The sequence below is a fragment of the Ranitomeya variabilis genome, chromosome 1 (assembly GCF_051348905.1).
Source record: "Ranitomeya variabilis isolate aRanVar5 chromosome 1, aRanVar5.hap1, whole genome shotgun sequence".
In the NCBI taxonomy this organism is placed as follows: Eukaryota; Metazoa; Chordata; class Amphibia; order Anura; family Dendrobatidae; genus Ranitomeya; species Ranitomeya variabilis.
Genome location: NC_135232.1, coordinates 532,824,635 through 532,847,616, shown reverse-complemented (window position 1 = coordinate 532,847,616; position 22,982 = coordinate 532,824,635). Strand labels below are relative to the sequence as shown.

The window sequence follows — 22,982 nt, the reverse complement described above, 5'->3', positions numbered from 1 at the left end:
TAAATTTGTCAAATTTTGATATTTTGATAAATAATTGCAAACCATATTGACTAAATTTACTACTATCATGAAGTACAATGTGTCATGAAAAAGCAATCCCAGTATAGATTTCTGTGCTATAGTGGATTTGTGATACTGTGTGCAAAAAATGTAAAGCGCTGCGGAATATGTTGGCGCTATATAAATATATAAATAAAAAGATTATTATTATAATCACTGGGATATGTCTAAACATTCCAGAGTTATTACCACATAAAGTGACAGAATTGAAATATTTGCCCTAGTCAGGAAGGTGAAACTAGGCTTCGCATACAGGAGTTAAGGTTGTAGATTATTGATGGGGAATACTCAAGAGGATTTATTTAAACATAGCTGACATCTGTTTGGGGATTCCACCTAAATCTTCTGTATGCATGTGGGCTAAATTTGCCAACATTAAAGGGAACCTGTCACCCCGTTTTTTCCGTATGAGATAAAAATACCGTTAAATAGGGCCTGAGCTGTGCATTACAATAGTGTATTTTGTGTACCCTGATTCCCCACCTATGCTGCCGAGATACGTTACCATGATGCCATCATGCGGGATGCCACGCGTGCGCAGATGGAGATCGCGGCGGCCATTTTCCTGAAGCAGAGTTCGCATCTCGCGGCCATTTTCCTGAAGCCCCGGGCAGCAGAGCGCTCCATCTTCGCACGCGCGGCCACAGGAAGATGGCCGCCCCCACCGATCACCAGGGTAATAGCGCAGATCGCGCTCTTTTTCCTCACAACTCTGCAGTGGATTCGGCACTTGGGCATGCGCAAACCACTACACCACCAACGGAAAAATAAGCAAGATCTGTGGGAAGAAACAGCTATGTCACCACGCCCATCCGACCAGACCAGCCTGATTGACAGGTGAAGACGGCTACTTTGGTAACGTATTTTGGCAGCATAGGTGGGGAATCAGGGTCCACAAAATACACTATTGTAACGCACAGCTCAAGCCCTATTTAACGGTATTTTTATCTCATACGGAAAAAACGGGGTGACAGGTTCCCTTTAATTCATAGATAACAGAAAAAAAGACGCATGCTCAAGTTAGATATAGTAAAATAATTTTAATAACTACATCACTAAACAAATACCATATTTACTAAGTCAAAAAGTAAAGTAATCCATAATTGATATGGGCTGTGTAGCAGCTATAGAAAGCTAGCTATTCCAGGAGATGATGCCGAAATGGAGAATTTAATGGAATTGGCAGAGGTCAGTGTGCTGGAAAGACAATATCATAGATTTCATCATAGTGTTCAACAAAATGCACTTCTAGCCCTTCGGTAATGAAATTGGCTAGATCATAGTAATCTTTCTTGTTTTCTGAAGGAAGAATGATACATGAAACACCTGCTCTTTTAGCCTGGAATAAAAGAGAAAGAATATTATGTGGGTTGTAAAAAGAACTTTATAAGCACTAATAAATTAAAGGGAACCTGTCACCAGAAATAATATTATTAACCTGTAGATATGGGGTTAATCTGCAGGTTAATAGGGTTATTATGCTGCCTGGTGTCCGCACTTAGGTTACTTTCACATTTGAGGTAGAATCCGCAGCGTTTAATCTGCAACCTGAAACGCACGATAAACCACAGGTAAACGCATGCAAATGCACCTTTTTTTTAGATGCATAAGGTAACGCATGCGATAAAAAAAACGCTGCGTTTGCACGCTTTTTTATGCGTTTTGCATGTGTTTGCATTTTCTGTGCGCATGGTGGAAAATTTAACAGGAGAAAAATCTAGATAAACAGACACTGCCAATGGGACTACAGTGGGCGTGTATTATGGGATATCTTTATATAGACCCTTGGACTGCTGAAATCTACAGATTTTGCTACTGTGTCCTGTGTCATGATGGATCTTCGCATGGAGAGCTTTTATTTCAACCTGGATTTAAGTATCAAGCTGTTTCTTGCCTGTGCGTTTGCTTGGGAGCAACAAAGAAATAGAGAACGACAGAGAAGGACACGGCAAAGGCGTTTTTGGAGACACCCCATTATTGAACTCAGGGAGAGCCGTTGAGCCTACCACACGCTATATGGCGATGTTAATGCCAACCCGGACAAACTCCCGGAATATACCAGGATGTCTCAAGAGTCTTTTCGGGAATGTCCAAGGAGCCATTCGGAGACAGGATACCCAGCTCCATAGAGCGATTCCTGCAGAGAAACGTCTCCTGGTCACATTAAGGTACGTAATAATTCTAAACAAATGCCAGTCATAATTATTGTTGGTCTGCCATGTATTATTTGTATTTTCCTTTATGTCTATAGCTAAACACCACCATAAATAGAATTGTTTGTACCGTATTTTTCGGACTACAAGACGCACTTTTTCCCCCCCCCAAAAAGGGGGGAAAATGGGGGGTGCGTCTAATAGTCGCAATGCAGGCTTACCGTGGCGGCAGAGGTGCGGTGGCAGAGGTGCAGCGGCAGAGGTGTGGCAGCAGAGGTGCGGAGATGAGGAGGCGCAGTGAGCGGGGTCCCTTTTCCCGGTGAGGTGATGCAGCAGCCCAGTAAGGCAGCAGAGCCGGGTGAATCCTGTTGTTATCGGTGGGCGCGGCCATCTTCATGAGGCCGCGCGTTCGCAGATGGAGCTCTGCTGCCCGGGGCTTCAGGAAAATGGCCGCGGGATGCCGCGCGTGCGCAGATGGGGATCGCGGCGGCCATTTTCCTGAAGCCCCGGGCAGCAGAGCTCCATCTGCGAACGCGCGGCCTCAGGAAGATGGCCGCGCCCACCGATATCAACAGGATTCACCCGGCTCTGCTGCATTACCGGGCTGCTGCATCACCTCACCGGGACTTTGGACTCTGTATACCGTACTCCATCCTTTTGCTTCCCAGGATGGGTGCAGCAAGGTTCAGGAAGGATCTCGTGGGCACATGGACTGGAGATGATGGAGGTAGTGGTGTACATTGTGAAGCGAGTATTCCACAGGAGATCAGATGTCTGAGTCCTTGCCGCTTCCCGGCACTCCTCAGCACCGCATGGCACGGCCGGCTCTCCGCCTCCAGCAGGGCTCGCAGCAGTACAGAGGCGCTTTTCCCGCAGTGTCCGGTCATGGCGGCTGTGTCTCGGTAGCGGAGCTCCTCACTTATTACCGGCTTCTGAAATAATTATTGCGCTGAGGAGCGCCGGGAAGCGGCAAGGACTCAGACATATGAGTTCCTGTGGAATACTCGCTTCACAATGTACACCACTACCTCCATCATCTCCAGTCCATGTGCCCACGAGATCCTTCCATCACCTCACCGGGGAAAGGGACCCCTCTCACGCCATACCTCTCACTGTGCCTCCTCATCCCAGCACCTCTGTCGGTAACCACTGCTGCCACCCTCCCATGGACACCAGGCCGTGGCGTCACCCACCTAAGCAGGAAGGGACCCTGCTCAGGTGCACACCGTACCGCATCACCCCACCTCTGCCGCCACCTTGCCTCCTGTGACCCTGCTCTGCCACCACCAGCCCTCAGGTAAGATACTGTAAATTCGGACAATAAGACGGACCCCATCTTATAAAAAATATTTTTTTCTGCAATTTTCACCCCAAATTTGGGGTGCGCCTTATGGTCCGGTGTGTCTTATAGTCCGCGAAATATGGTAATTTTTTTTTTTTATTATTTTATTTCAGATTCCTGGCTACCGGAATAGTTGTGGACACCTGTCGGGCTTTGTGGAACATTCTTTATTTATTCTTTATCCCCCTACCCGCCTCGGACATGTGGATGGAAATTGCTGAAAATTTCGGGAGTGTGTGTGTGATTTCCCCAACTGTTTGGGAGAAGTGGATGGAAAGCACATACACATTATCAACCCCGCCAGAACTGGATCTGAGCACTTCAACTGCAAAAAATATTTTTCTGTAGTGCTCATGGCAATAGCAGATGTGGACTGTCGCTTTATCGACGTGGACATTGGAGCTTTTGGCTGTGGCAATGACTCCCAGACTTTCAAGAATTCGGATATGGGCCGACGTGTGTATGGCAAAAATTTTAATTTTCCCCTGCCACAATCTTTCCTCAACACTCAAGGCCCACCGATGCCATTTGTTATGGTTGGGGATGAGGCCTTTCAGATGTGTGAAAACCAACTGAAGCCATATTCCAGTCGGGACTTGAACCACACAAATGATTTATAACTACAGACAGACCAGGGCTCGAAGAACAGTGGAGTGTAATTTTGGGATTCTTGTCTCAAAATGGCGCATTCTTGGGACAGCCATTAATCTAAAAATGGAGACACTCGATGAGGTGGTCAAAGCCTATGTGGTTCTCCACAATTACATAATGGCGAAGGAGCTACCCAACATTGAACTGGATGAACCAGTTGCAAACCCATTGCCAGATTACCAGCATCACCCGCTGCGGTCAACTGTTGAAGTTGACCACATGCGGAACCAATTTGCTGCCTATTTTGTTTCTGACATCGGATGTGTGGCATGGCAAGATAATATTGTGTAAAATGTGCTTTTGGGTTTGGGTCTGTACCAGTTATGTTTTAAATGTTACTAATATTTGTTGTTAATAAACAACGTGTTTTGATACCTGTACCGAGTCTCCAATGTCTTTCCTCTAAAAACCACTTAGGTTGCTAGTGGTAAGGTAGTTGATGTCATTACATACTGATTCTGTTCTGCAGAATCTATTGGACGCAGACTGAAGAGACGATGGAGGTATAATACAAAGCAGATCTATACTCACCAAGTCATGTGTGAGAAATAATGACTTCATGAGCACAAAACCCAGCCTCATGAATTCACTATTTCTGACACCTGTCCAGGTGAGTATAGATATGTCTTGTATGACCGCCATCGCCTCTTCAGTTTGTGTGAAATAGATTACGTAGACTGAAGAGAAAATGGAGGTTATACAAAGCAGATCTCTACTCATGAGGTGGCAAAAAAATAAAGTGTACGGCGCAGTGTGTTTATTCGGCGCACGGTGTGTGTTGCCGGCGGCGAAATACACAAATAACCAAACAGTATTTGGGGCAAAAAACATTTACATTTATTTATAAACAACAACAAAAAAAACAAATTAACTGCGCCTGCTTGGCGTAGAGTGACGGAAATGGGGGGTGTGTAGCTGTGAGGCCTGGCTAACTATCGACGACGCAGGGGTTGCAGGAGAAGGGGCAATTAAAGTAGTGGGGTCTGGGAGTTCGGGGATGGTGCTAGATGAATGAGAAGGCAGACACACACTGGAAGGGTGAGACAAACCTGACATCACAGACACATTGGGAGGTGAGGGGGGAGGAATAGCAATAGTATGCTGTTTTTTTGTTTTCCCTTCCCTTTTTGGGAACGGCACTGCGGTCAGGGGAGCCTCGGTGGGTTAATTTCTTGCAGCCTTGTCATGGTGGCCGACCTGTGTCCGTGTGCTGCTGCATGGTTGTGGTGGTGGGGGAAAGCCATGCCAGTGTCCGGCTGCTGCATGGTGGTGGTGCGGAAGGCCATGCCAGGGTCCTGGTGCTGCATGGTGGTGGTGGGGAAGGCCGTGCCAGGGTCCGGCTGCTGCTCCATGGTGGTGCGGAAGGCCATGCCAGGGTCCTGCTGCTACATTGTGGTGGGGGTGGGGAAGGCCGTGCCAGGGTCCGACTACTGCTGCTGTATGGTGGTGGTGCGGAAAGCCATTCCAGGGTCCGGGTACTGCTGTTGCTGCATGGTGGTGGCAGTGGAGGATGTCCAAGCAGGAGCAGAGGTTGGCATGGTGGTGGCAGTGGGCTGTCCAACAGCACTCGGCATGGTGGTGGCGCTGTAGTGGTGTCCGGCAGTGCTTGGAATGGTGGTGGCCGTGAAGTGGTATGCAGCAGAGTTCGGCATTAAGGTCAAGCGTGACAGTGTTGGCACATGTGGAAATGCCACCACTGGCTGCTGAAAAGACCGACTCTGCTGCATAGTCTGCATGTAAGCAGCATTGCAGGCCTGCATGACACTAAGCTGGAGATCAGGAGTAAAATGTTCCGACATGCCCTTCTCTATTTGATTGAAAAAATGGCCTCTGGAGGTCGGCTTTCACTTGGTCAAGGCTTCTGGTGACTTCCTGGATAAGTGTATTCATATGGTTTATCCAGTCTGTCTCCCATCGCCTTGAGTCCATCATGAAAGACCGAGCTCAAGTGCAAAAACTCGAGCATGATTGACCTGTCCAAGGCCCTCTGATGCTGCCGGGAAGAGCCCCAAAAAAAGAGGCAGAGGACTGGGACAGGGGAACACCACACCTGATGGATCAGCTTCCTGGTATCTAGTCTGAGTTGCAGGCCCACTTGCTGCAGCGTTGCTGGATGGCTGGGACGGGTCCGTGGCTGATTTATGAGGTACCGCTCCAGAACCAGAAGGACCGGTCTCAAAAATGCCAGGATGTGGTGATATTTATATTTTCGGATCCTTGCTCCAGAACCACTAGGAACCCGGTTCTCTTGACGAAGGTCCTTGTTGAAGCGATCCTTCATCGAACGCCAACGTGATCTGACTTTGAGCACTGTTGAAAAAAAAAAATTATGGTTAGACAATGCACTTTTGGCCGTGATCACACAACTGTGTGTGATGAGAGAAACTCTCTGGAATTTCTCTCATCACACAGTTGTGTGATCCCGGCCAAGGTCACTGTTGCATCACACCGCATTGCAATATTTTACTAAATGCCTTGCGGACCCGAGCCGGGTCACCTCATTCCATAGCCGCCGGATCGTCACGTTGTCCGAGTGCTGCGGAACCCGGGTGTCCCACAACGGGACTCGCTCATGGACCAGGGAGATGAGAATGTCATTGTCAATGAGGTCCTCATCCCGTTCTGGAACCTAGAAAATAAACAAATACATTAATGTTTGAGACATTAACATAAGAAAAAGAAAGAAAACAACAGAGACAGAAAACAGGCAAGAATATTCAAAGTCACGAAAAAAAAGGAGTCAAGAAGAAAAAGGATAAAGAAAGAGCAAAGTAAAGAAATTAACAGTGAAGAATAGTAAAGTCAGGATACAATAAGCAGAGTACAATCAGTCAGGTATACTTACACGCTGCCTTGCTACACGACCGTGTCCACGCTGCTCCTGCTCGGCCTGTGCCGCAGTTGACACATGTGTAGATGTGACAGAGAATACTTACCAATCTGAAGAGGTGAGTACTCACTTCACTTTCATTTCCACCTTGTGCAGGCCCAAGATGTTGCTCCTCCTCAGAAGAAGAGGACATTCTGATGCATGCAGCAAGAAAAAAATACAGAAATTATTAGGACATATAGAGACAGACAAAAGAAAATAAAGACATTGGCTTTGATACTCACATTGTTCAGAGTGTTAATTCCTCCCAGGTTCTTTCAAGCGTCTGCTCTGCTTCCCAGTCTGCTGAGTAGTGACCTGCAAATGCCCACTCCCTCCTTTTATCAGTTTGTATGTGTGGGGTGCTGGGTCGCCGCTATCATGGGGCAAGTTGAGCCCTTTGCTTCAGGTGGCAGTCGTCACTGAAAGACAGGGGGCAGCAGAGCGGCGGTCAGAACACCTGGTGCCGACTGTCCATAATCCCTGACATTTGCTGTCACTAGTGCGGTGCGCACGCCCCTGCTCACAACCCACGGTGTGCAATATCAGCCGGTCATCCCTGCACCCGCAGAGCAGCACACCACATATTGGCTGCTCTGTGCAAACATGACCTGTGATGAGGTCACAGGATGGGAGGAGTCAGGGGTCACTTGATGGGGACCTCCATGGATTGCAGGATTGTGCTGGTTGCCATGGTAAGTGTGTGTACGAGGTGTATGGAGCGGAGCCGTGTGTGTATGAGGTGTATGGAGCGGAGCCGTGTGTGTATGAGGTGTATGGAGTGGAGCCGGGTGTGTATGAGGTGTTCGGAGCGGAGCCGGGTGTGTATTCAGTGTACGGAGCGGAGCTGCATGTGTATGAGGTGTACGGAGTGGAGCCGGGTGTGTATGAGGTGTATGGAGAGGAGTCAGGTGTGTGCAAGGTGTATGGAGCAGAGCCGCGTGTGTAGGAGTAACTATGTGTGGCCATTATACAGTATGGAACATCATGTCAGGCCATTATACAGTATGGAGCATCATGTGTGACCATTATACAGTATGGAGCATCATGTGTGACCATTATACAGTATGGAGCATCATGTGTGGCCATTATACAGTATGGAGCATCATGTGTGGCTATTATACAGTATGGAGCATCATGTGTGGCCATTATACAGTATGGAGCATTATGTGTGCCCATTATACAGTATGGAGCACTGTGTGGCCATTATACAGTATTGAGCATCATGTGTGGCCATTATACAGTATGGAGCACTGTGTGGCCATTATACAGTATGGAGCATCATGTGTGGCCATTATACAGTATAGAGCATCATGTGGGGCTCATACTGTATGGAGCAATATATGAGGCTCATTATACTGTATGGAGCAATATATGGGGCATGTTATTCTGTATGGGGCGCTGTGCGGTCCCCACAATACTGTATGGAGCAATATACGGGGCTCATTATTCTGTAAGGAGCACTGTGGTGCCCAGAATTGACCTATTGCAGAATGTACAATAGTTATCACTCATGTAATGTATGGGGGACAGTATATGAGATGGGAGCCCTATAGGGGGCTGAACTGTATATGTGTTTGGGGGGCGCCGTTTTGAAGTTCGCCTCACGCAGCAGTGTGGCTAGGTTCACCCCTGGGGGGGGGTGGCTAATCAGTGTCTAGACAGGTTTTCCTGTGGTAAAACACATGCGTTCACAAACGCAAGTGCTTGCGAACTAATGCGTTCACATAGACATCACCCCCTCCATCATTGGCAGCCCCCTCCTCACCCATTTAATTCATTTTCTAAAGAAAAAAAAGTTTTCCATACTTACCTCACAATCGATCCCCAGCAGGTGCAGGTCCTCTTCTTGTCACGGTAGACGCTATACCTGGAAGGAGCCCATACATTGTATCATTCTCAGCAGTGAATCAGCTAGAGTGTATGGGTTCCTGAGAGGACCTGACAGGAGCCCATACATTCTAGCACATTCACTACTGAGACATCTAGAATTTATGGGCTGTAGTCAGGACCTGCAGGGAGCCCATACATTCTAGCTACAACCATGTCTGTAATGCGTTTTTTCAACGCATTCTTTCCGCTAACAACTGCATACGTTTCGAGGCGGCAAATTGACGCCTCTGAAATTACAACATGTAGCGCTTACCGCACCACGACGCAGACAACAAAACGACGCATGCGTCGTCAAATGCGGCAAAACGCAACCTATCACAGGCACCTGCGTCCCTAATGTTAAAGATAGGAATACACAACGCATGAGGATGTATGAGTCCAAAACGCTGCAGACACAACCGCAAATGTGAAACCAGCCTTAGCCAAACACTGCGAGGAGAAAATTAAAGGAAACATGTCACCCCAAAAATCGAAGATGAGCTGCGCCGCCGGCATCAGGGGCTTATCTACAGCATTCTGTAATGCTGTAGATAAGCCCCCGATGTATCCTGAAAGATGAGAAAAAGAGGTTAGATTATACTCACCCAGGGGCGGTCCTGCTGCGGTCCGGGTCCGATGGGCGTCACGGTCCGGTCCGGGGCCTCCTATCTCCTTACAATGACGTCCTCTTCTTGTCTTCACGCCGCGGCTCTGGCGCAGGCGTACTTTGTCTGCCCTGTTGAGGACAGAACAAAGTACTGCAGTGCGCAGGGCCTCTCTGACCTTTCCCGGCGCCTGCGCACTGCAGTACTTTGTTCTGCCCTCAACAGGGTAGACAAAGTACGCCTGCGCCGCAGCATGAAGACCAGAAGAGGACGACATGGAATGAAGATAGGAGGCGTCGGCCGGACCTGAGACACCCATCGGACCGAACCGCAGCGGGGAACGCCCCTGGGTGAGTATAATCTAACCTCTTTCAGGTAACATCGGGGGGCTTATCTACAGCATTACAGAATGCTGTAGATAAGCCCCTGATGACGGTGAGCTTACATCACCATCGATTTTGGGGGTGACAAATTCCCTTTAAAGGAATTCCGAGTGCGGCTGTTTATCCTCGGGAGTAGTTCAATATGAATCAGTTGTCAGATTACCTTTAGGCTATGTGCACATGTTGAGGATTTCCTGCGGATCCGCACCAGTTTTTTCCACGCAGAGACGCTGCAGATCCACAAGTGATTTACTGTACAATGTAAATCAATGGGGAAAAAAAATTGCTGTGCTAATGGTGTGGAAAAATCCGCACCAAAAATGCTGCAGATTAAAAAAGGACCACGGCAATTCTTTTTGCGGATCTGCGGCATTTCTGCACCCATGGAATTCCATTGATTCAGTCAAATCTGCTGCAAAACCGCAGGATCTGCGGAGTTGGGTGCGAGAAATGCTGCAGAGCGGGAGGGGGAAGAGTGTGTGGGCGGAGACTGTGTGTGGGAGGAGACTGTGTGCAGGGAAGATGTGCGTGTCTGTGTGCGGGTGTTTGCGTGTGTCTGTGTGCGGGTGTTTGCGTGTGTCTGAGGTGGTCTGCGGGGCTGTGTGTGTCTGTGTGCGGGGGGTCTGCAGAGCTGTGTGGGGATGTGCGCGGATGTGTGTGTGCGGGGCGGTGTGTATCTGTGTTCTGCGTAGCTGTGCGGGGATCTGCGAGGCTGTTTGTGTGCCTGTGTGCGAGGAACTGCGGGGCTGCACAGGGATCGTGGTGCTGTGGGTGTCTGTGCGGGTCTGTATGTAGGCAGGCATAGTCTGACGGGACTACTAGTCCCATCCGGCTATGCCTGCTACAGTAAAAAGAAAAATGGTGTGCACTAGGATTGTTAATTGGCAAGGTGCTGGTGTAGTGGACTGGATAAGCCCATAAACATCAAAATGAATAATATACACCGCACACTCTGGGGACATATATAATGCAAAGATAGTGGAATTTATTTATGCTACGTTAAACATAAGATTCAATAATGCAGAAGGCGACCAGAGGTTTAAGCTGACGTTTCGACTCGTCCAGAGTCTTTATCACAAAGGTCGCTAGAAGAAATAAAACATATGTAAGCAAACAATGACAGTAGTACAGATATAATACGTACAAAGCAAAAATTTAAATAAAATAAAGGTCAGGCCCAGAGTTGGATAAAGGCACAATGAGTCCCTAGCAAACAATAGGCACCAAAAAATCAAGCAAGACAAAGTTTAGGCCCAAAATACAGTAGAAGAACATCATGTCCATAGCAAACAATAGGCACCAATCGGTTAATGGAAAACCGTGTCAAGAAAAGAGAATTGGGAGACGTGACATAAAAGTGAGACTCGAGGACCAGGGTGTGAAATGAAATAAGCAAGAAATCAAGTCACGTTGTGTAGGTAGAAGTAGATTTAGGTAGAAGCATACACTAACATAATAGATATTACCTTAGCAAATAAATAGTACTGAATGTAGGAAGATCCCTTGTAAGGTTAAGGTATTCTGTAGAGAATGGATAGGGTTAACAAGAATGCCAAAAAAGGAAAAAATGCAGAGAGAATATTAGTCATGAAAGGAGGGCACCCAGGTGCTGTGTGCACAGTACCTGCAATAGAGTATTAAAGGATGGAGATGTATATAGTTGTGTACAGCCGTCCCGACGAGTGTGGGGTCTAGAATTAATACGAATAGTTAAATATTGGTGGCAGTGTGGGCGTAGGTGAGAGTACCCACGCTAGATGGGATAGTAGGTTACCTGGAGTGAAAGTGGTCCAAGCGGCGCTCCAGCGCCTAGCTGAGTATGACCTGCTGCCATCAGTGTGAGTGCTCTGGTATAAGAGCGCGATGGGACCCGCGGCACCGGAAGTGCGTCATCCGGTACCGGAAGTGGCGTCACGCTCACAGAAAGAGCTGTTGAGCTTGCGCGGCGTCGCTGAGAAGAGAGAGATATGTTGCTAGGAGATGTGTAATCATATCCCAGCTAGCGTGAATGCCCATGTGAGAATCGCGAGGTGCCATGAGATATAGCGCTGGGTTAAATGTATGATGAGAGAACCTATTAATGCAACCATATATGTAAACTACGTGGATGGACAGAATACTAAAAATAAAAATCTAGGAAGGGGAGGAGGGGGAAAGGGGAGAGAGGAGGCAAATGACACTAAGGATTATATGGGGGACTCACCGGTAAATTCATCGGGTCTGTGGTAGGGGAGAGAAGAAAAGATTATTAGTCACATAAAGTCAAATGTGCCTGTCCATTTCCCTTTTAAGGCCCCTGGGTGCTAGGGTATAGATCCAGTGTGTTTCTCTGGATTTGAGAAGCTTGATGTGATCACCCCCGCGTCTAGGTTGTGATACGTGTTCAATGACCTGGAACTTGCGTTGCGCCACCGAGTGTCTGGCTGTTGTAAAATGCTCAGGGAGGGGGAGCCACGTTTTTTAACATCTAATGATGGACTTATGGCTGGCAATCCTATCCCTTACGTGTTGTATCGTCTCTCCTACATAGAGCAGGTCACAAGGACATTTGATTACATAAATGACAAAGTTGGACTCACATGTAAAAAAGCCTCGGATGGGAAAGGACTTGCCAGTTCTGGGGTGTGTAACATTATCAGATCGAATGATGTTGGAGCATGCGGCGCAGTTCAAGCACGGGAAGGTGCCCTGGCACTGAGTGCTGAGTAGTTTTTGGGTATACTCCAGATGGGTACTACCAATATCGGCCTTGACAACCTGATCCCTGATATTAGGAGGCCTGGTGCTCATCAGCACCGAAGTCTGGAAAGAGGTTACATTAGAATAAGCTCTGCCCAGAAGTGGCCAGTGCCTTATAATGACTGAATGGACCTTAGGCATGAAGGGATGATGCGTATGCACAAAGGGTATCCTTTCTTGTGGTTGTCGGGGAATCACGTCAAGTGTAGTATTCAAGGAACGTGTCAGCTCCTGCTCTAAGAGTGTGGGGGGATATTCCCTATCGTGGAATTTTTGTGACATGTGATTGAGTCTAGCGTGTTGTGTCACGGGGTCAGTCACTATCCGGGAAACCCTTTTAAATTGGGAGCGGGGTAAGCTGTCTTTGGTAGATTTTGGGTGGCAGCTTGAGTACAATAGACTGTTGCAGTCAGTTGGTTTGGTATACAGGTCAGTAAGCCCTGGTGGTCCTTTAGGACCAGAGTATCCAAAAAGGCAATCTGGCTCTCACTCGAGTGGATGGTGAACTGTAGCTCCGGGAAGATGGAATTAAGATATGTGTAGAAGTATTCTAATAGAGCGCAGCGTATACCTGCGCACCGATCCGTATGCGTCTTGCGTACATATATTTAACATTGTGTACGCAGGGACATGCGTTAACATGTAGATGCGTACGCATGTGTCATTTCACGGTGTGCGACGAACAAAACATTTTGCATTTTTTTGAGGCGTAAATTTAGTGCAGACGTATGCATGCGAATGAGGGCGTCAAAACAACGCATTACTGTCTATGGGAATGCATTGGAACGCAAGGACATGCGTACGCATGTGTTCGATACGCATGCGTACTTCACACTAATCATGTCCAGGAAATTATGTCACCACCTGCAAAATCCCTGATGTATAAAAGGGGGTCTTTAGACAGGTAGTCCATTACTCTGGATGCCAGCACAATACACTGGACAAGACTCTGGATATAAGTATAGAAGCTTTGCAAATGTATGTCTGTCTCTCACTACACTCTGTACTTACGTTTTGTTTTCTGTTCCTTCTAGACTGTGTTTTTCCTGTCCTGGACTCCTTGCCTGACTTGCACATTCCTTTCCGTGGTTACCTGTTGTTGATTGCTCCTGTGGCCCTGTGTAAATATGAGCGTGTGTACTATGTTGCTGTGCCCAGTCTCACTCTCTGCCCAGTTCCACACCCTTCGTCACCTTTGTGTCTTATGTTTTCCCTTTTTTTCCTTGTAGACTGCGGTGCTGCTGTCCCCGTGTTGAGCTGCTTTTCCACTGCGGCGCTGCTGTCCCAGTGCTGTGCTGCCTGCTGTTGGACTGCTGCATGTAATGTAAGTATTGGCCTTCCATTTTTATTTTTTTAATTAAATTACATTGTGTTTGTCTCCTTTAAACAAGTTCAATTTTTCTTATCTGTTCTTTTCTGTGTTTCACTTGACTGCTGCCTGCTCTTAAAACATGTCCTCCAGTGAAGACCAGACTGCTTCCCAAGGTGGACATGACACTGATTATGTAATCACATTTGATATACTGATTGGTATGTATTGACTGGCAATACTACACATGTAGTAAATCATGTATTTTTTTTACAGGAACCTTCCAGTGCGGAAGAGCAGGCGCAGTCAAGTGGAAAAGAATCTTCCCAGGGTCGTCGGGTTCAAATTCATGAGGAGTAAAAACGTGGTGTAAGTATTATCAGACTTGTAATTGGATTTTTTTCAGTTTTGCATATTTAAAACTGTAGTACTTAATTTTGATCTATAGGTTCAACAACGTGAGGAAGGTCAGCATGTTATTGAAAATGACCTATTCATTCCACTGTTCAAGACCGTGTATCATTGTGGAACCCCCATGATCATAATCATTCTCAGTATTGATTTGACAACTCTGGGGAGAAGTGGCCAAATCACTGTTGGATGATTGGGACAATGCAAGGACAAAAGTCAGAAAGGATTTTCGTAAGTATTGCAATGTGGTCTCTGTTTTGCAGTAAATGTTGTTGTCTTTTTTACAATTCATTTTTTTTTCTTCCCCCTTCACAGTGAAGCGAGTAAAAGTTTGTTGGCGTTCGATTAAGGATTGCTTCAGTAAGGATATCAGACAGGAGATGCGGCTTAAAAGCGGTGCTGCTCTAAAGCTTTCGAAGTATAAATATAATCGTATGCTGTCTTTTCGGAGGCCTGCGCTTGCTCAGCAAACGCAAGTATCTTTTCTGTTGTCCGACTATTATATAAACTTAAAAAAAAATGTTAGTAATGTTTTTCTTTTATTTTCCACACAGAACCTGGAGCAGCACTATAGAACCTGGATCTTTCTTTGTTGGAGCGGCCCCTCATCGATCAGCCAACGAACAGTCCCAATCATCCACCAGCGATGTAGCAAGCAGGCAGGTTTCGTAGGCTGGGGAACAGGCAGCCGGTCCATCAGGTTTTCCCCTCTCCCAGCCCTTTGCCACTGCTTTTGTTGGGACTTCTCATCAGCGGCAGAGGGCCTGGGAGAGTCATGCCCGAGTTTATTCACTTAAGCTCGGTCTTCCAGGATAGGATGAAGGTGATTGGAGATAGAATGGACAGTGGGTTCACTCATGTGAACACAATTTTCCAGGATGTCTACAGGCGCCTTGACCACCTGGAAGCTGACCTCCAGAGACCGAGACATTTTTTTTTCAGCAACAGAGCAGGGCAAGTAGGAAAACCTTACACCTTAACTCCAGCTGAACGTCATGCAGGCCTGCCAGGCTGCTTACAGTCAGGCATTAGAGCAGCAGTCCCGAAGCTATCACCCGCAGGCCAGATTTCACCAGCATCAAAAGGCACAGCATCATTAGCCTGTTTCCCTAGTTCACAGCTACACCACGCTCCAGATTGCAACAGCCCTGCAGCAAGCAGCATCCACCACGCTCCAGAGTGCAGCATCCACCACGCTCCAGAGTGCAGCACCCCTGCAGCAAACAGCATCCACCTCGCTCGAATGCAACACCTTTGCAGGAAGCAGCATCCACCACGCTGCACAGTCAAGTACCATGCGCTGCTACAGAGGCCAATACTCACACTCATACAAAGAAACTCAGAAAGACTCCCATTATTGACTACGCGCAGCACCGCAAGACCAGGAGCAAGAAATGTCAGCCAAGAATGGTCCTACTACCTCCACCCTCACCTCCCATTGTGCCTATGTTGTCTAATATGTCATTACCTTCCCTTGGTTGTCTCCCTTCCGATTTGTCTTTCCCTTCCCACAGTTCAACTCCCAATGTGTCCAGGCCCATACATGAGCAAAACCTTCAATTAATTGCCCCTTCCCCTATAACCCCTTTATCATCAAATGTTACTCAATCATCTCAGCTCAATACCCCCAAGGTCCACAATATATCACCATCATACTGACCCCAAATATAAAACCCATTGTTTGAGGTTAAATAAAATTTTTATTTTGTTTACACAATCCCTAATTTCTTTGTCTCTTTATGTGAAAACATACACGTGTGTATTGTATTGTTGAGTCAAGTTGTAACGGGTGTTTAACTGGAGGTGTTTTATTAGTAGTAAAGTCAGCAAACATATAACATTTACTTGAAGTGTATTAAACCATATCGTCTTGCCATGCAAGACATCCAATATCCGAAACAAAGTAAGCAGCAAACTTATCCCTCATGTGGGGATACTTCCACTGTAGTCCTCAGAGGGTGATCATGGTAATCCTGCAAAGTGGTATCAACGGGTTTGTCAAGTTCTAATTGTAGTCACTCTTTTGCCAGGCTGTAATTGTGCATAACAACACATGCTTTGACCACATCATCAATTGTCTGTTTTTAGATTGATTGGTATTCCCAAAATGCGTCATTTTGATGCCAGCAAACCAAAGGCACACTCCACAGTTCTTCGTGCCCTTGTCAGTCGGTAGCTGAAAACCCTTTTGGTGTGATTCAAGTCCCGACTCGGGTACGGTTTTATGTGGTTGGCACGCATTTGAAATGCCTCATCCCCAACCACAGCAAACAGCATTGGAGGTCCTTATTTGTTAGGAAAAGGTTATGGCGGAGGAAAATTAAAATTATTACCATGCAAACGTTGTCCCATGTCAGAGTTCTTGAAAGTCTGTGAGTCGTTTCCTCATCCAAATGAGCCAAAGTCAACGGCGACAAATCGACACTCAGCATCTGCAATCACCATGAGAACAATCAAAAAGTATTTTTTACAATTGAAATACTCGGATCCACTTCCAGCAGGTTTCAGAATCCGAATACGTTTGCCATCCACAGCCCCCACACAGCTAGGAAAATTACAAATTTCATTGAATTTTTCTGCATTTTTCAGCCAGAGTTCAGTTGTGGATTAGGGGATGAATTGTGCACGAAGAATGTCACAAAAAGCAAGGCAGGTGTCTCCAACAATCTCAGAAAGAGTGAACACTCAAATCCGGAACTGGAAATGTATAAGATTTTAAGGTCTCTCCGGTAGCCAGGAATCTGATGAACAGAAAATGGTGATAAAAAAATCAGTATATGGCTTTTCTAACAATAATACAAACGTCGTGTTTATTTTTCAAAATTATGTACCTCAGGGTCACCAACAGACGTTCCTCAGCAGGAATTGTTCTACGTAGTTGCATGTCCTGGCTGGTGATGGATCCTCGCACACGGTGCAGCAATTCATGGATGCTCTGTTCAGACATCCTCATGTATTAGAAAAACTACTCTGGGTTTTCACGAGATATGGGATCTTTTATTTACTGCTGATTTTGATGGTATTTACTAAAGGGGTCAATGGTCACAGGATTCGCTGGTGGAGTCTTTACGCTGCTCTGCATTATCACCGTGTAACCATATGGTGAACCAAGAAACCCATGGAATACTCAGATGAACAGTAGGAGAAAATTAGAAACAATGACCATTTTTGATCTGATGCCAAGTCCTCTTTAAAGAGAACTTAAGTGAATTTCTGTAATTCGTGTCACCCCACTTACCAGTCAGGCACAGCACCCAGTTTAGCAACATTTTTGCTCAGAGAGCTCCTTTAAAGAGGCATTCCAGTTATAACCAATTAAGTATTTTTCAAATAAAATAAAATCCCTGACTATAACAAGCATGATATTGCAGCATGTTTAGGAAATGTAACATAATTGCTATATTTTACATGAAGAACTAATTGTAACTCACAGCTATAGTTTTTTCTTTGATGCCCCCAACAGGCAGGATTTTCCCAGTCAGTGACACCTCTCCAGTCATTGCCACGTTTTGGCGAGCTGGACATCCCAGAGCTAGAGAAAGCAGCGCAGTGACAATTGTGCAGCCTGCGCTAGGACCATCCTTTGGTGTAGCACCCTATAAAGAACAAAGACAATTTTTACAGTCTGTAAGTTACTACTACTAGCTTCAGTTAAAAAAGATCAGTAGTGTACTTGGAATAAAAAGCAAAAATGACATACAGTACTATTTACTGTAATGATAATTCAAACTATTTCCATCAATAAATTATAAAATAAGCAACTTTGTGTTATATCTTATCAGATAAATCTGCTTCTTTCTACACCAGGATTGTGCATTCATTTTGTAAATTCTCAATTAATGGGTACAATATCTCTTCAGTGAAAAAAGTTTTTTAAATTAAAAAGAGAAAGGAGAGGACTACTGGGGCCCAAAGTTCTGTGAAGAACTATAATGGTTTCAGGAGAACTTGAGTATAGTTTGGTATTTTCCTTAGTAGCTTCCACTGTTTTGTTTTTTTTACTGCTTTATTCTTATTGTTATCCCCATTGGACACTGCCACCTGGTGTGCATCTTGTGAGATGTATGCAAGCCTTGAACAGCCGTTTGAGGATGAATATGTCTGCACTTGATGCAAGCGAGTTACATGTTTGGAAGCCCAGGTAATGTATCTAAATGTGCAGCTTGCAACAGGAGCATTGAAAACCTGGAGGAGTTTAGAGGTCACTGAGCTTGCCTGGCTGGGGCCAGTGATATGGAGGAGGGTGGACATGGGGAAGATCAGGACAGAGAAGTGCGCAGCTGGGTAAATGTTACAAGAAGGGGTAGGGGGAAAAGTGCCAGGGAGCCCAGTCCTGATCTGGCACAACCTAGTAAATATGCCTGTAAGGCTGATATTAGGAATGCAAGCCCAGGACTGGAATCACTGCAGCAGGACGTTGCTCCTAGCAACCAGGAAAACGACTTCTGTAGGAAAGGGAAATAGAAGTGCAACAAAGGCCAGACAGATGGTAGCGGACTCTATAATTAGGCACCTAGACAGTGAACGCCGAACAGTGTGTTGTTTGCTGGATAATCGGGTTCGACATATTGCGGATCAGATAGACAGATTGCTAGGTGGGGCTGGGGAGAACCCAGTGGTCATGGTACACATCGGTAGCAACAACAAAGTTAGAGGGACGTGGAAGGCCCTTAAGAATGATTACATGGAACTAGGAGAGAAGCTGAAGGCCAGGACCTCCAAGGTGGTGTTATTAGGAATACTGTCAGTGCCAGGAGCGTCACTAGAAAGACACCAGGAGCTTAGGGAGATAACTATGTAGCTTAGAAACAGGTGCAGGAAGGAAGGGTTTGGGTTCCTGGAGAACTGGGCTGACTTCTCTGTTGGCTACAGGCTCTATGGTAAGGGACGGGCTGCACCTCAATGGGGAGGGTGCAGCGGTGCTTGAGTAAAAAATAGTAAGACGGATGGAGGAGCTTTTAAACTAGCATCTGGGGGGAGGGAGGGTAGCTGTGCTAATAAGGGGATAGATAGGAGTAGACCGAGAGGGAGGCAGTAGGTGTAAATGAGGATTTAGAGGGGGCTGGGATACGGAAGGAAACAAGGGAGCTGAGTAGGAGTAACAAATGTGCTAATAGTATTAAATGTCTGTTGGCAAATGCAAGAAGTCTTGCAAGCAAAATGAATGAACTGGAGACTCTTATGACTGTCGCATAATACGATGTGGTGGGTATTAAGGAAACCTGGCTTGACGAGAGCCATGACTGTGTAACAAACAGAGCGTTACACTACATTTAGAAAGGACAGGAAAGATAAAAAAGTGGAGGGGTGTGCATCTTTGTTAAATCCACATTAAAACCTGTGCTTAATAAAGACATTGGGGGGAGTTACAGCAATGTAGAGTCACTCTGGGTAAATGTACATGGGGATGGCAATAATGGAAAGCTGCTAATTGAAGTTTACTACAAGCCTCTTATTATAGCTGAACAGGTACAGGATGAAACGCTGCAGGAAATTAAAAAGGCAGCAAACAGTAATAGGGTTCTTTTAATGGGGGACTTTAAATATCCAGACATTCAATGGGACATACAGTGCCTTGCAAAACTATTCGGCCCCCTGGAACTTTTCAACCTTTTCCCATATATCATGCTTCAAACATAAAGATACCAAATGTAAATTTTTGGTGATGAATCAACAACAAGTGGAACACAATTGTGAAGTTGAACGAAATTTATTGGTTATTTTAAATTTTTGTGGAAATTCAAAAACTGAAAAGTGGGGCGGGCAATATTATTCGGCCCCTTTAACTTAATACTTTGTTGCCCCACCTTTTGCTGCTTTTACAGCTGCAAGTCGCTTGGGGTATGTCTCTATCAGTTTTGTACATCAAGAGGCTGAAATTCTTGCCCATTCTTCCTTGGCAAACAGCTCGAGCTCAGTGAGGTTTGATGGAGATTGTTTGGGAAAAGCAGTTTTCAGCTCTTTCCACAGATTCTCGATTGGATTGAGGTCTGGACTTTGACTTGGCCATTCTAACACCTTGATACGTTTATTTGTGAACCATTCCATTGTAGATTTTGCTTTATGTTTGGGATCATTGTCTTGTTGGAAGACAAATCTCCGTCACAGTCTCAGGTCTTTTGCAGACTCCATCGTCCCATCAATTTTAACCATCTTCCCTGTCCCTGCTGAAGAAAAGCAGGCCAAAACCATGATGCTGCCACCACCATGTTTGACAGTGGGGATGGTGTGTTCAGGGTGATGAGCTGTGTTGCCTTTATGCCAAACATATCAGTTTGATTTTGGTTTCATCTGACCAGAACACCTTCTTCCACATGTTTGGTGTGTCTCCCAGGTGGGTTATTGCAAACTTTAAACAACACTGTTCATGGATATCTTTGAGAAATGGCTTTCTTCTTGCCACTCTTCCATAAAGGCCAGATTTGTGCAGTGTACGACTGATTGTTGTCCTATGGACAGACTGTCCCACCTCAGCTGTAGATCTCTGCAGTTCATCCAGAGTGATCGTGGGCCTCTTGGCTGCATCTCTGATCAGTCTTCTCCTTGTTTGAGATGAAAGTTTAGAGGGACGGCCGGGTCTTGGTAGATTTGCAGTGGTATGATACTCCTTCCATTTCAAAATGATCGCTTGCACAGTGCTCCTTGGGATGTTTAAAGTTTGGGAAATCATTTTGAATCCAAATCCAGCTTTAAACTTCTCCACAACAGTATCACGGACCTGCCTGTTGTGTTCCTTGGTCTTCATGATGCTCTCTGTGCTTCAAACTGAACCCTGAGACTATCACAGAGCAGGCGCATTTATACGGAGACTTGATTACACACAGGTGGATTATATTTATCATCATTAGGCATTTAGGACAACATTGGATCATTCAGAGATCCACAATGAACTTCTGGAGTGAGTTTGCTGCACTGAAAGTAAATGGGCGGGAATAATATTGCACTCCCCACTTTTCAGTTTGTGAATTTCCACAAAAATTTAAAACCAATACATTTTGTTCAACTTCACAATTGTGTTCCACTTGTTGTTGATTCTTCACCAAAAATTTACATTTGGTATCTTTATGTTTGAAACATGATATGTGGGAAAAGGTTGAAAAGTTCCAGGGGGCCGAATACTTTCGCAAGGCACTGTATGTTTTCACGAATATTTGAGCCCATGGATCCATTATATGTCCATTTTGCAAGCCGGAGAGAAAATCTCGCCATACGGATGTCAAACGGATGCTTACATACGAGCAAATCGCATCCTCGCACTGCACAAGGATAACATACGGATCACTATTCAGGGAACATTTCTGCGATTCTCGTCCGTGTAAAACGGACCGATTTTTTATACGTTGTGTGTGACTCCAGCCTAAAGGAGATCCCCCAACATTAAACATAATGGTATTTTACTTACTGATCAGAAGGGGTCTGATTGTCAGGACCTTGTTGTAAAAGATCAGGGGCAGCAGCATTTTTTTCTCCTCCACAGCAGCACTGCCATCTATTTGCAGTGTAGGGAAGTGCAACACAGCCCTATGTATTTGAACAGAGCAGCTCCCTGTACAGCAGTGCCACTTTGACAGTAAAAATTATGGAGAATTGACCCCATAACCGAGCGTATTTACACCATTGTATAATAATTGGGAACATCCCTTTTAAAAAAAAAATTAATATCTGTAGATTATTTTACCTTTTTTTTTCCCCTATGGTTGGAATTGTTTATTTCAATTTTTGCAAAGTTGTTTCCACCACTCTCTCACATCGGGAAACAATGTACAGTCTGAGTTATGTCAACGCTGCAGTTTTTTTTTTACTTGGAACTAGATGTGACTCTAGGTCACCAATAAGCTGCAACCTTAAAAGGAAGATAGACTTTTCAATGACTGTACAATAATACTGAAAATCTGATGGTCCCTTTTAGGCTGCATTCATTTATATCTTCAATTTTAAAGCTGAAGTCTTAAACAGGTGAAGTTTTACTTTTCTTCTGCTTCCACATATGTAGCAAATATTTTATATGTACCTGCCTGAAATAGGCTGGGCAAGGAGTTCGGCAAGCTGGAAAGCCCCCAAGGCAATTGTTAGGATTTGTTTCAGCTTTGTATTAGGTATGCTTTGGGGTAGTGTGGTGCCACCTGCACGTCATTTTTCCTTACTACAGGTTTATGAAAATTAATGTTTAAAGTGTATTTTGTGATCACATCGTGGATGTGTGGTTTGTTTGGCTATTTTCTTGCTGAAGGGGACAAGTTTACCTTTCAAATGCTGTATTATTTGTGTGTGGGTGCAGTATGAACGGAGATACAAAGGAATCACCAAAAAAGAGTGTTTTGAAATAATATAGACGGATGATAGCAAGCAGATATATGTATTATCAGAGGTATGGAGCAAGAAGTAGCTTCCAAATCAAGACAAATATCTGCTTGCCTAAGGTCAAGGAATGCAAATAAAATTTACACTAAAGGTTAGAAATATCCATATGAGTGCTAGTAGCTGCAGGCTATATAAAAGACCAAAGGTTAGGGACAAGTGTTAGAAGATGTATAAGGCACTTTACCTAGAAGCGGCAGAGGCAAGAAGCTCATAAAGGTCATTACTGA

General features: G+C 45.5%; 1 protein-coding gene across 6 annotated transcripts in view; it reads right to left on the bottom strand.

Annotated features, from left to right (window-relative positions):
- Positions 1 to 1,082: 1,082 nt before the first annotated feature.
- The window catches only part of LONP1 (lon peptidase 1, mitochondrial), a 701,187-nt gene continuing 679,287 nt past the window's right edge, over positions 1,083 to 22,982 (bottom strand). For 2 of the 6 annotated variants that reach the window (XM_077254480.1, XM_077254510.1), the window contains 3 exons: positions 17,826 to 17,990; positions 16,728 to 16,826; positions 1,110 to 1,399 (listed from right to left, as the gene is read on the bottom strand). In XM_077254480.1, coding sequence (XP_077110595.1) covers positions 1,250 to 1,399; positions 16,728 to 16,826; positions 17,826 to 17,990 — 414 coding nt within the window. In that variant the 3' untranslated portion in view covers positions 1,110 to 1,249. Of the gene's footprint in view, positions 1,400 to 12,138; positions 12,156 to 16,727; positions 17,136 to 17,225; positions 17,330 to 17,825; positions 17,991 to 22,982 lie in introns of those variants that run through there. The other 4 variants (XM_077254491.1, XM_077254500.1, XM_077254519.1 and 1 more) reach the window with 4 other exon arrangements.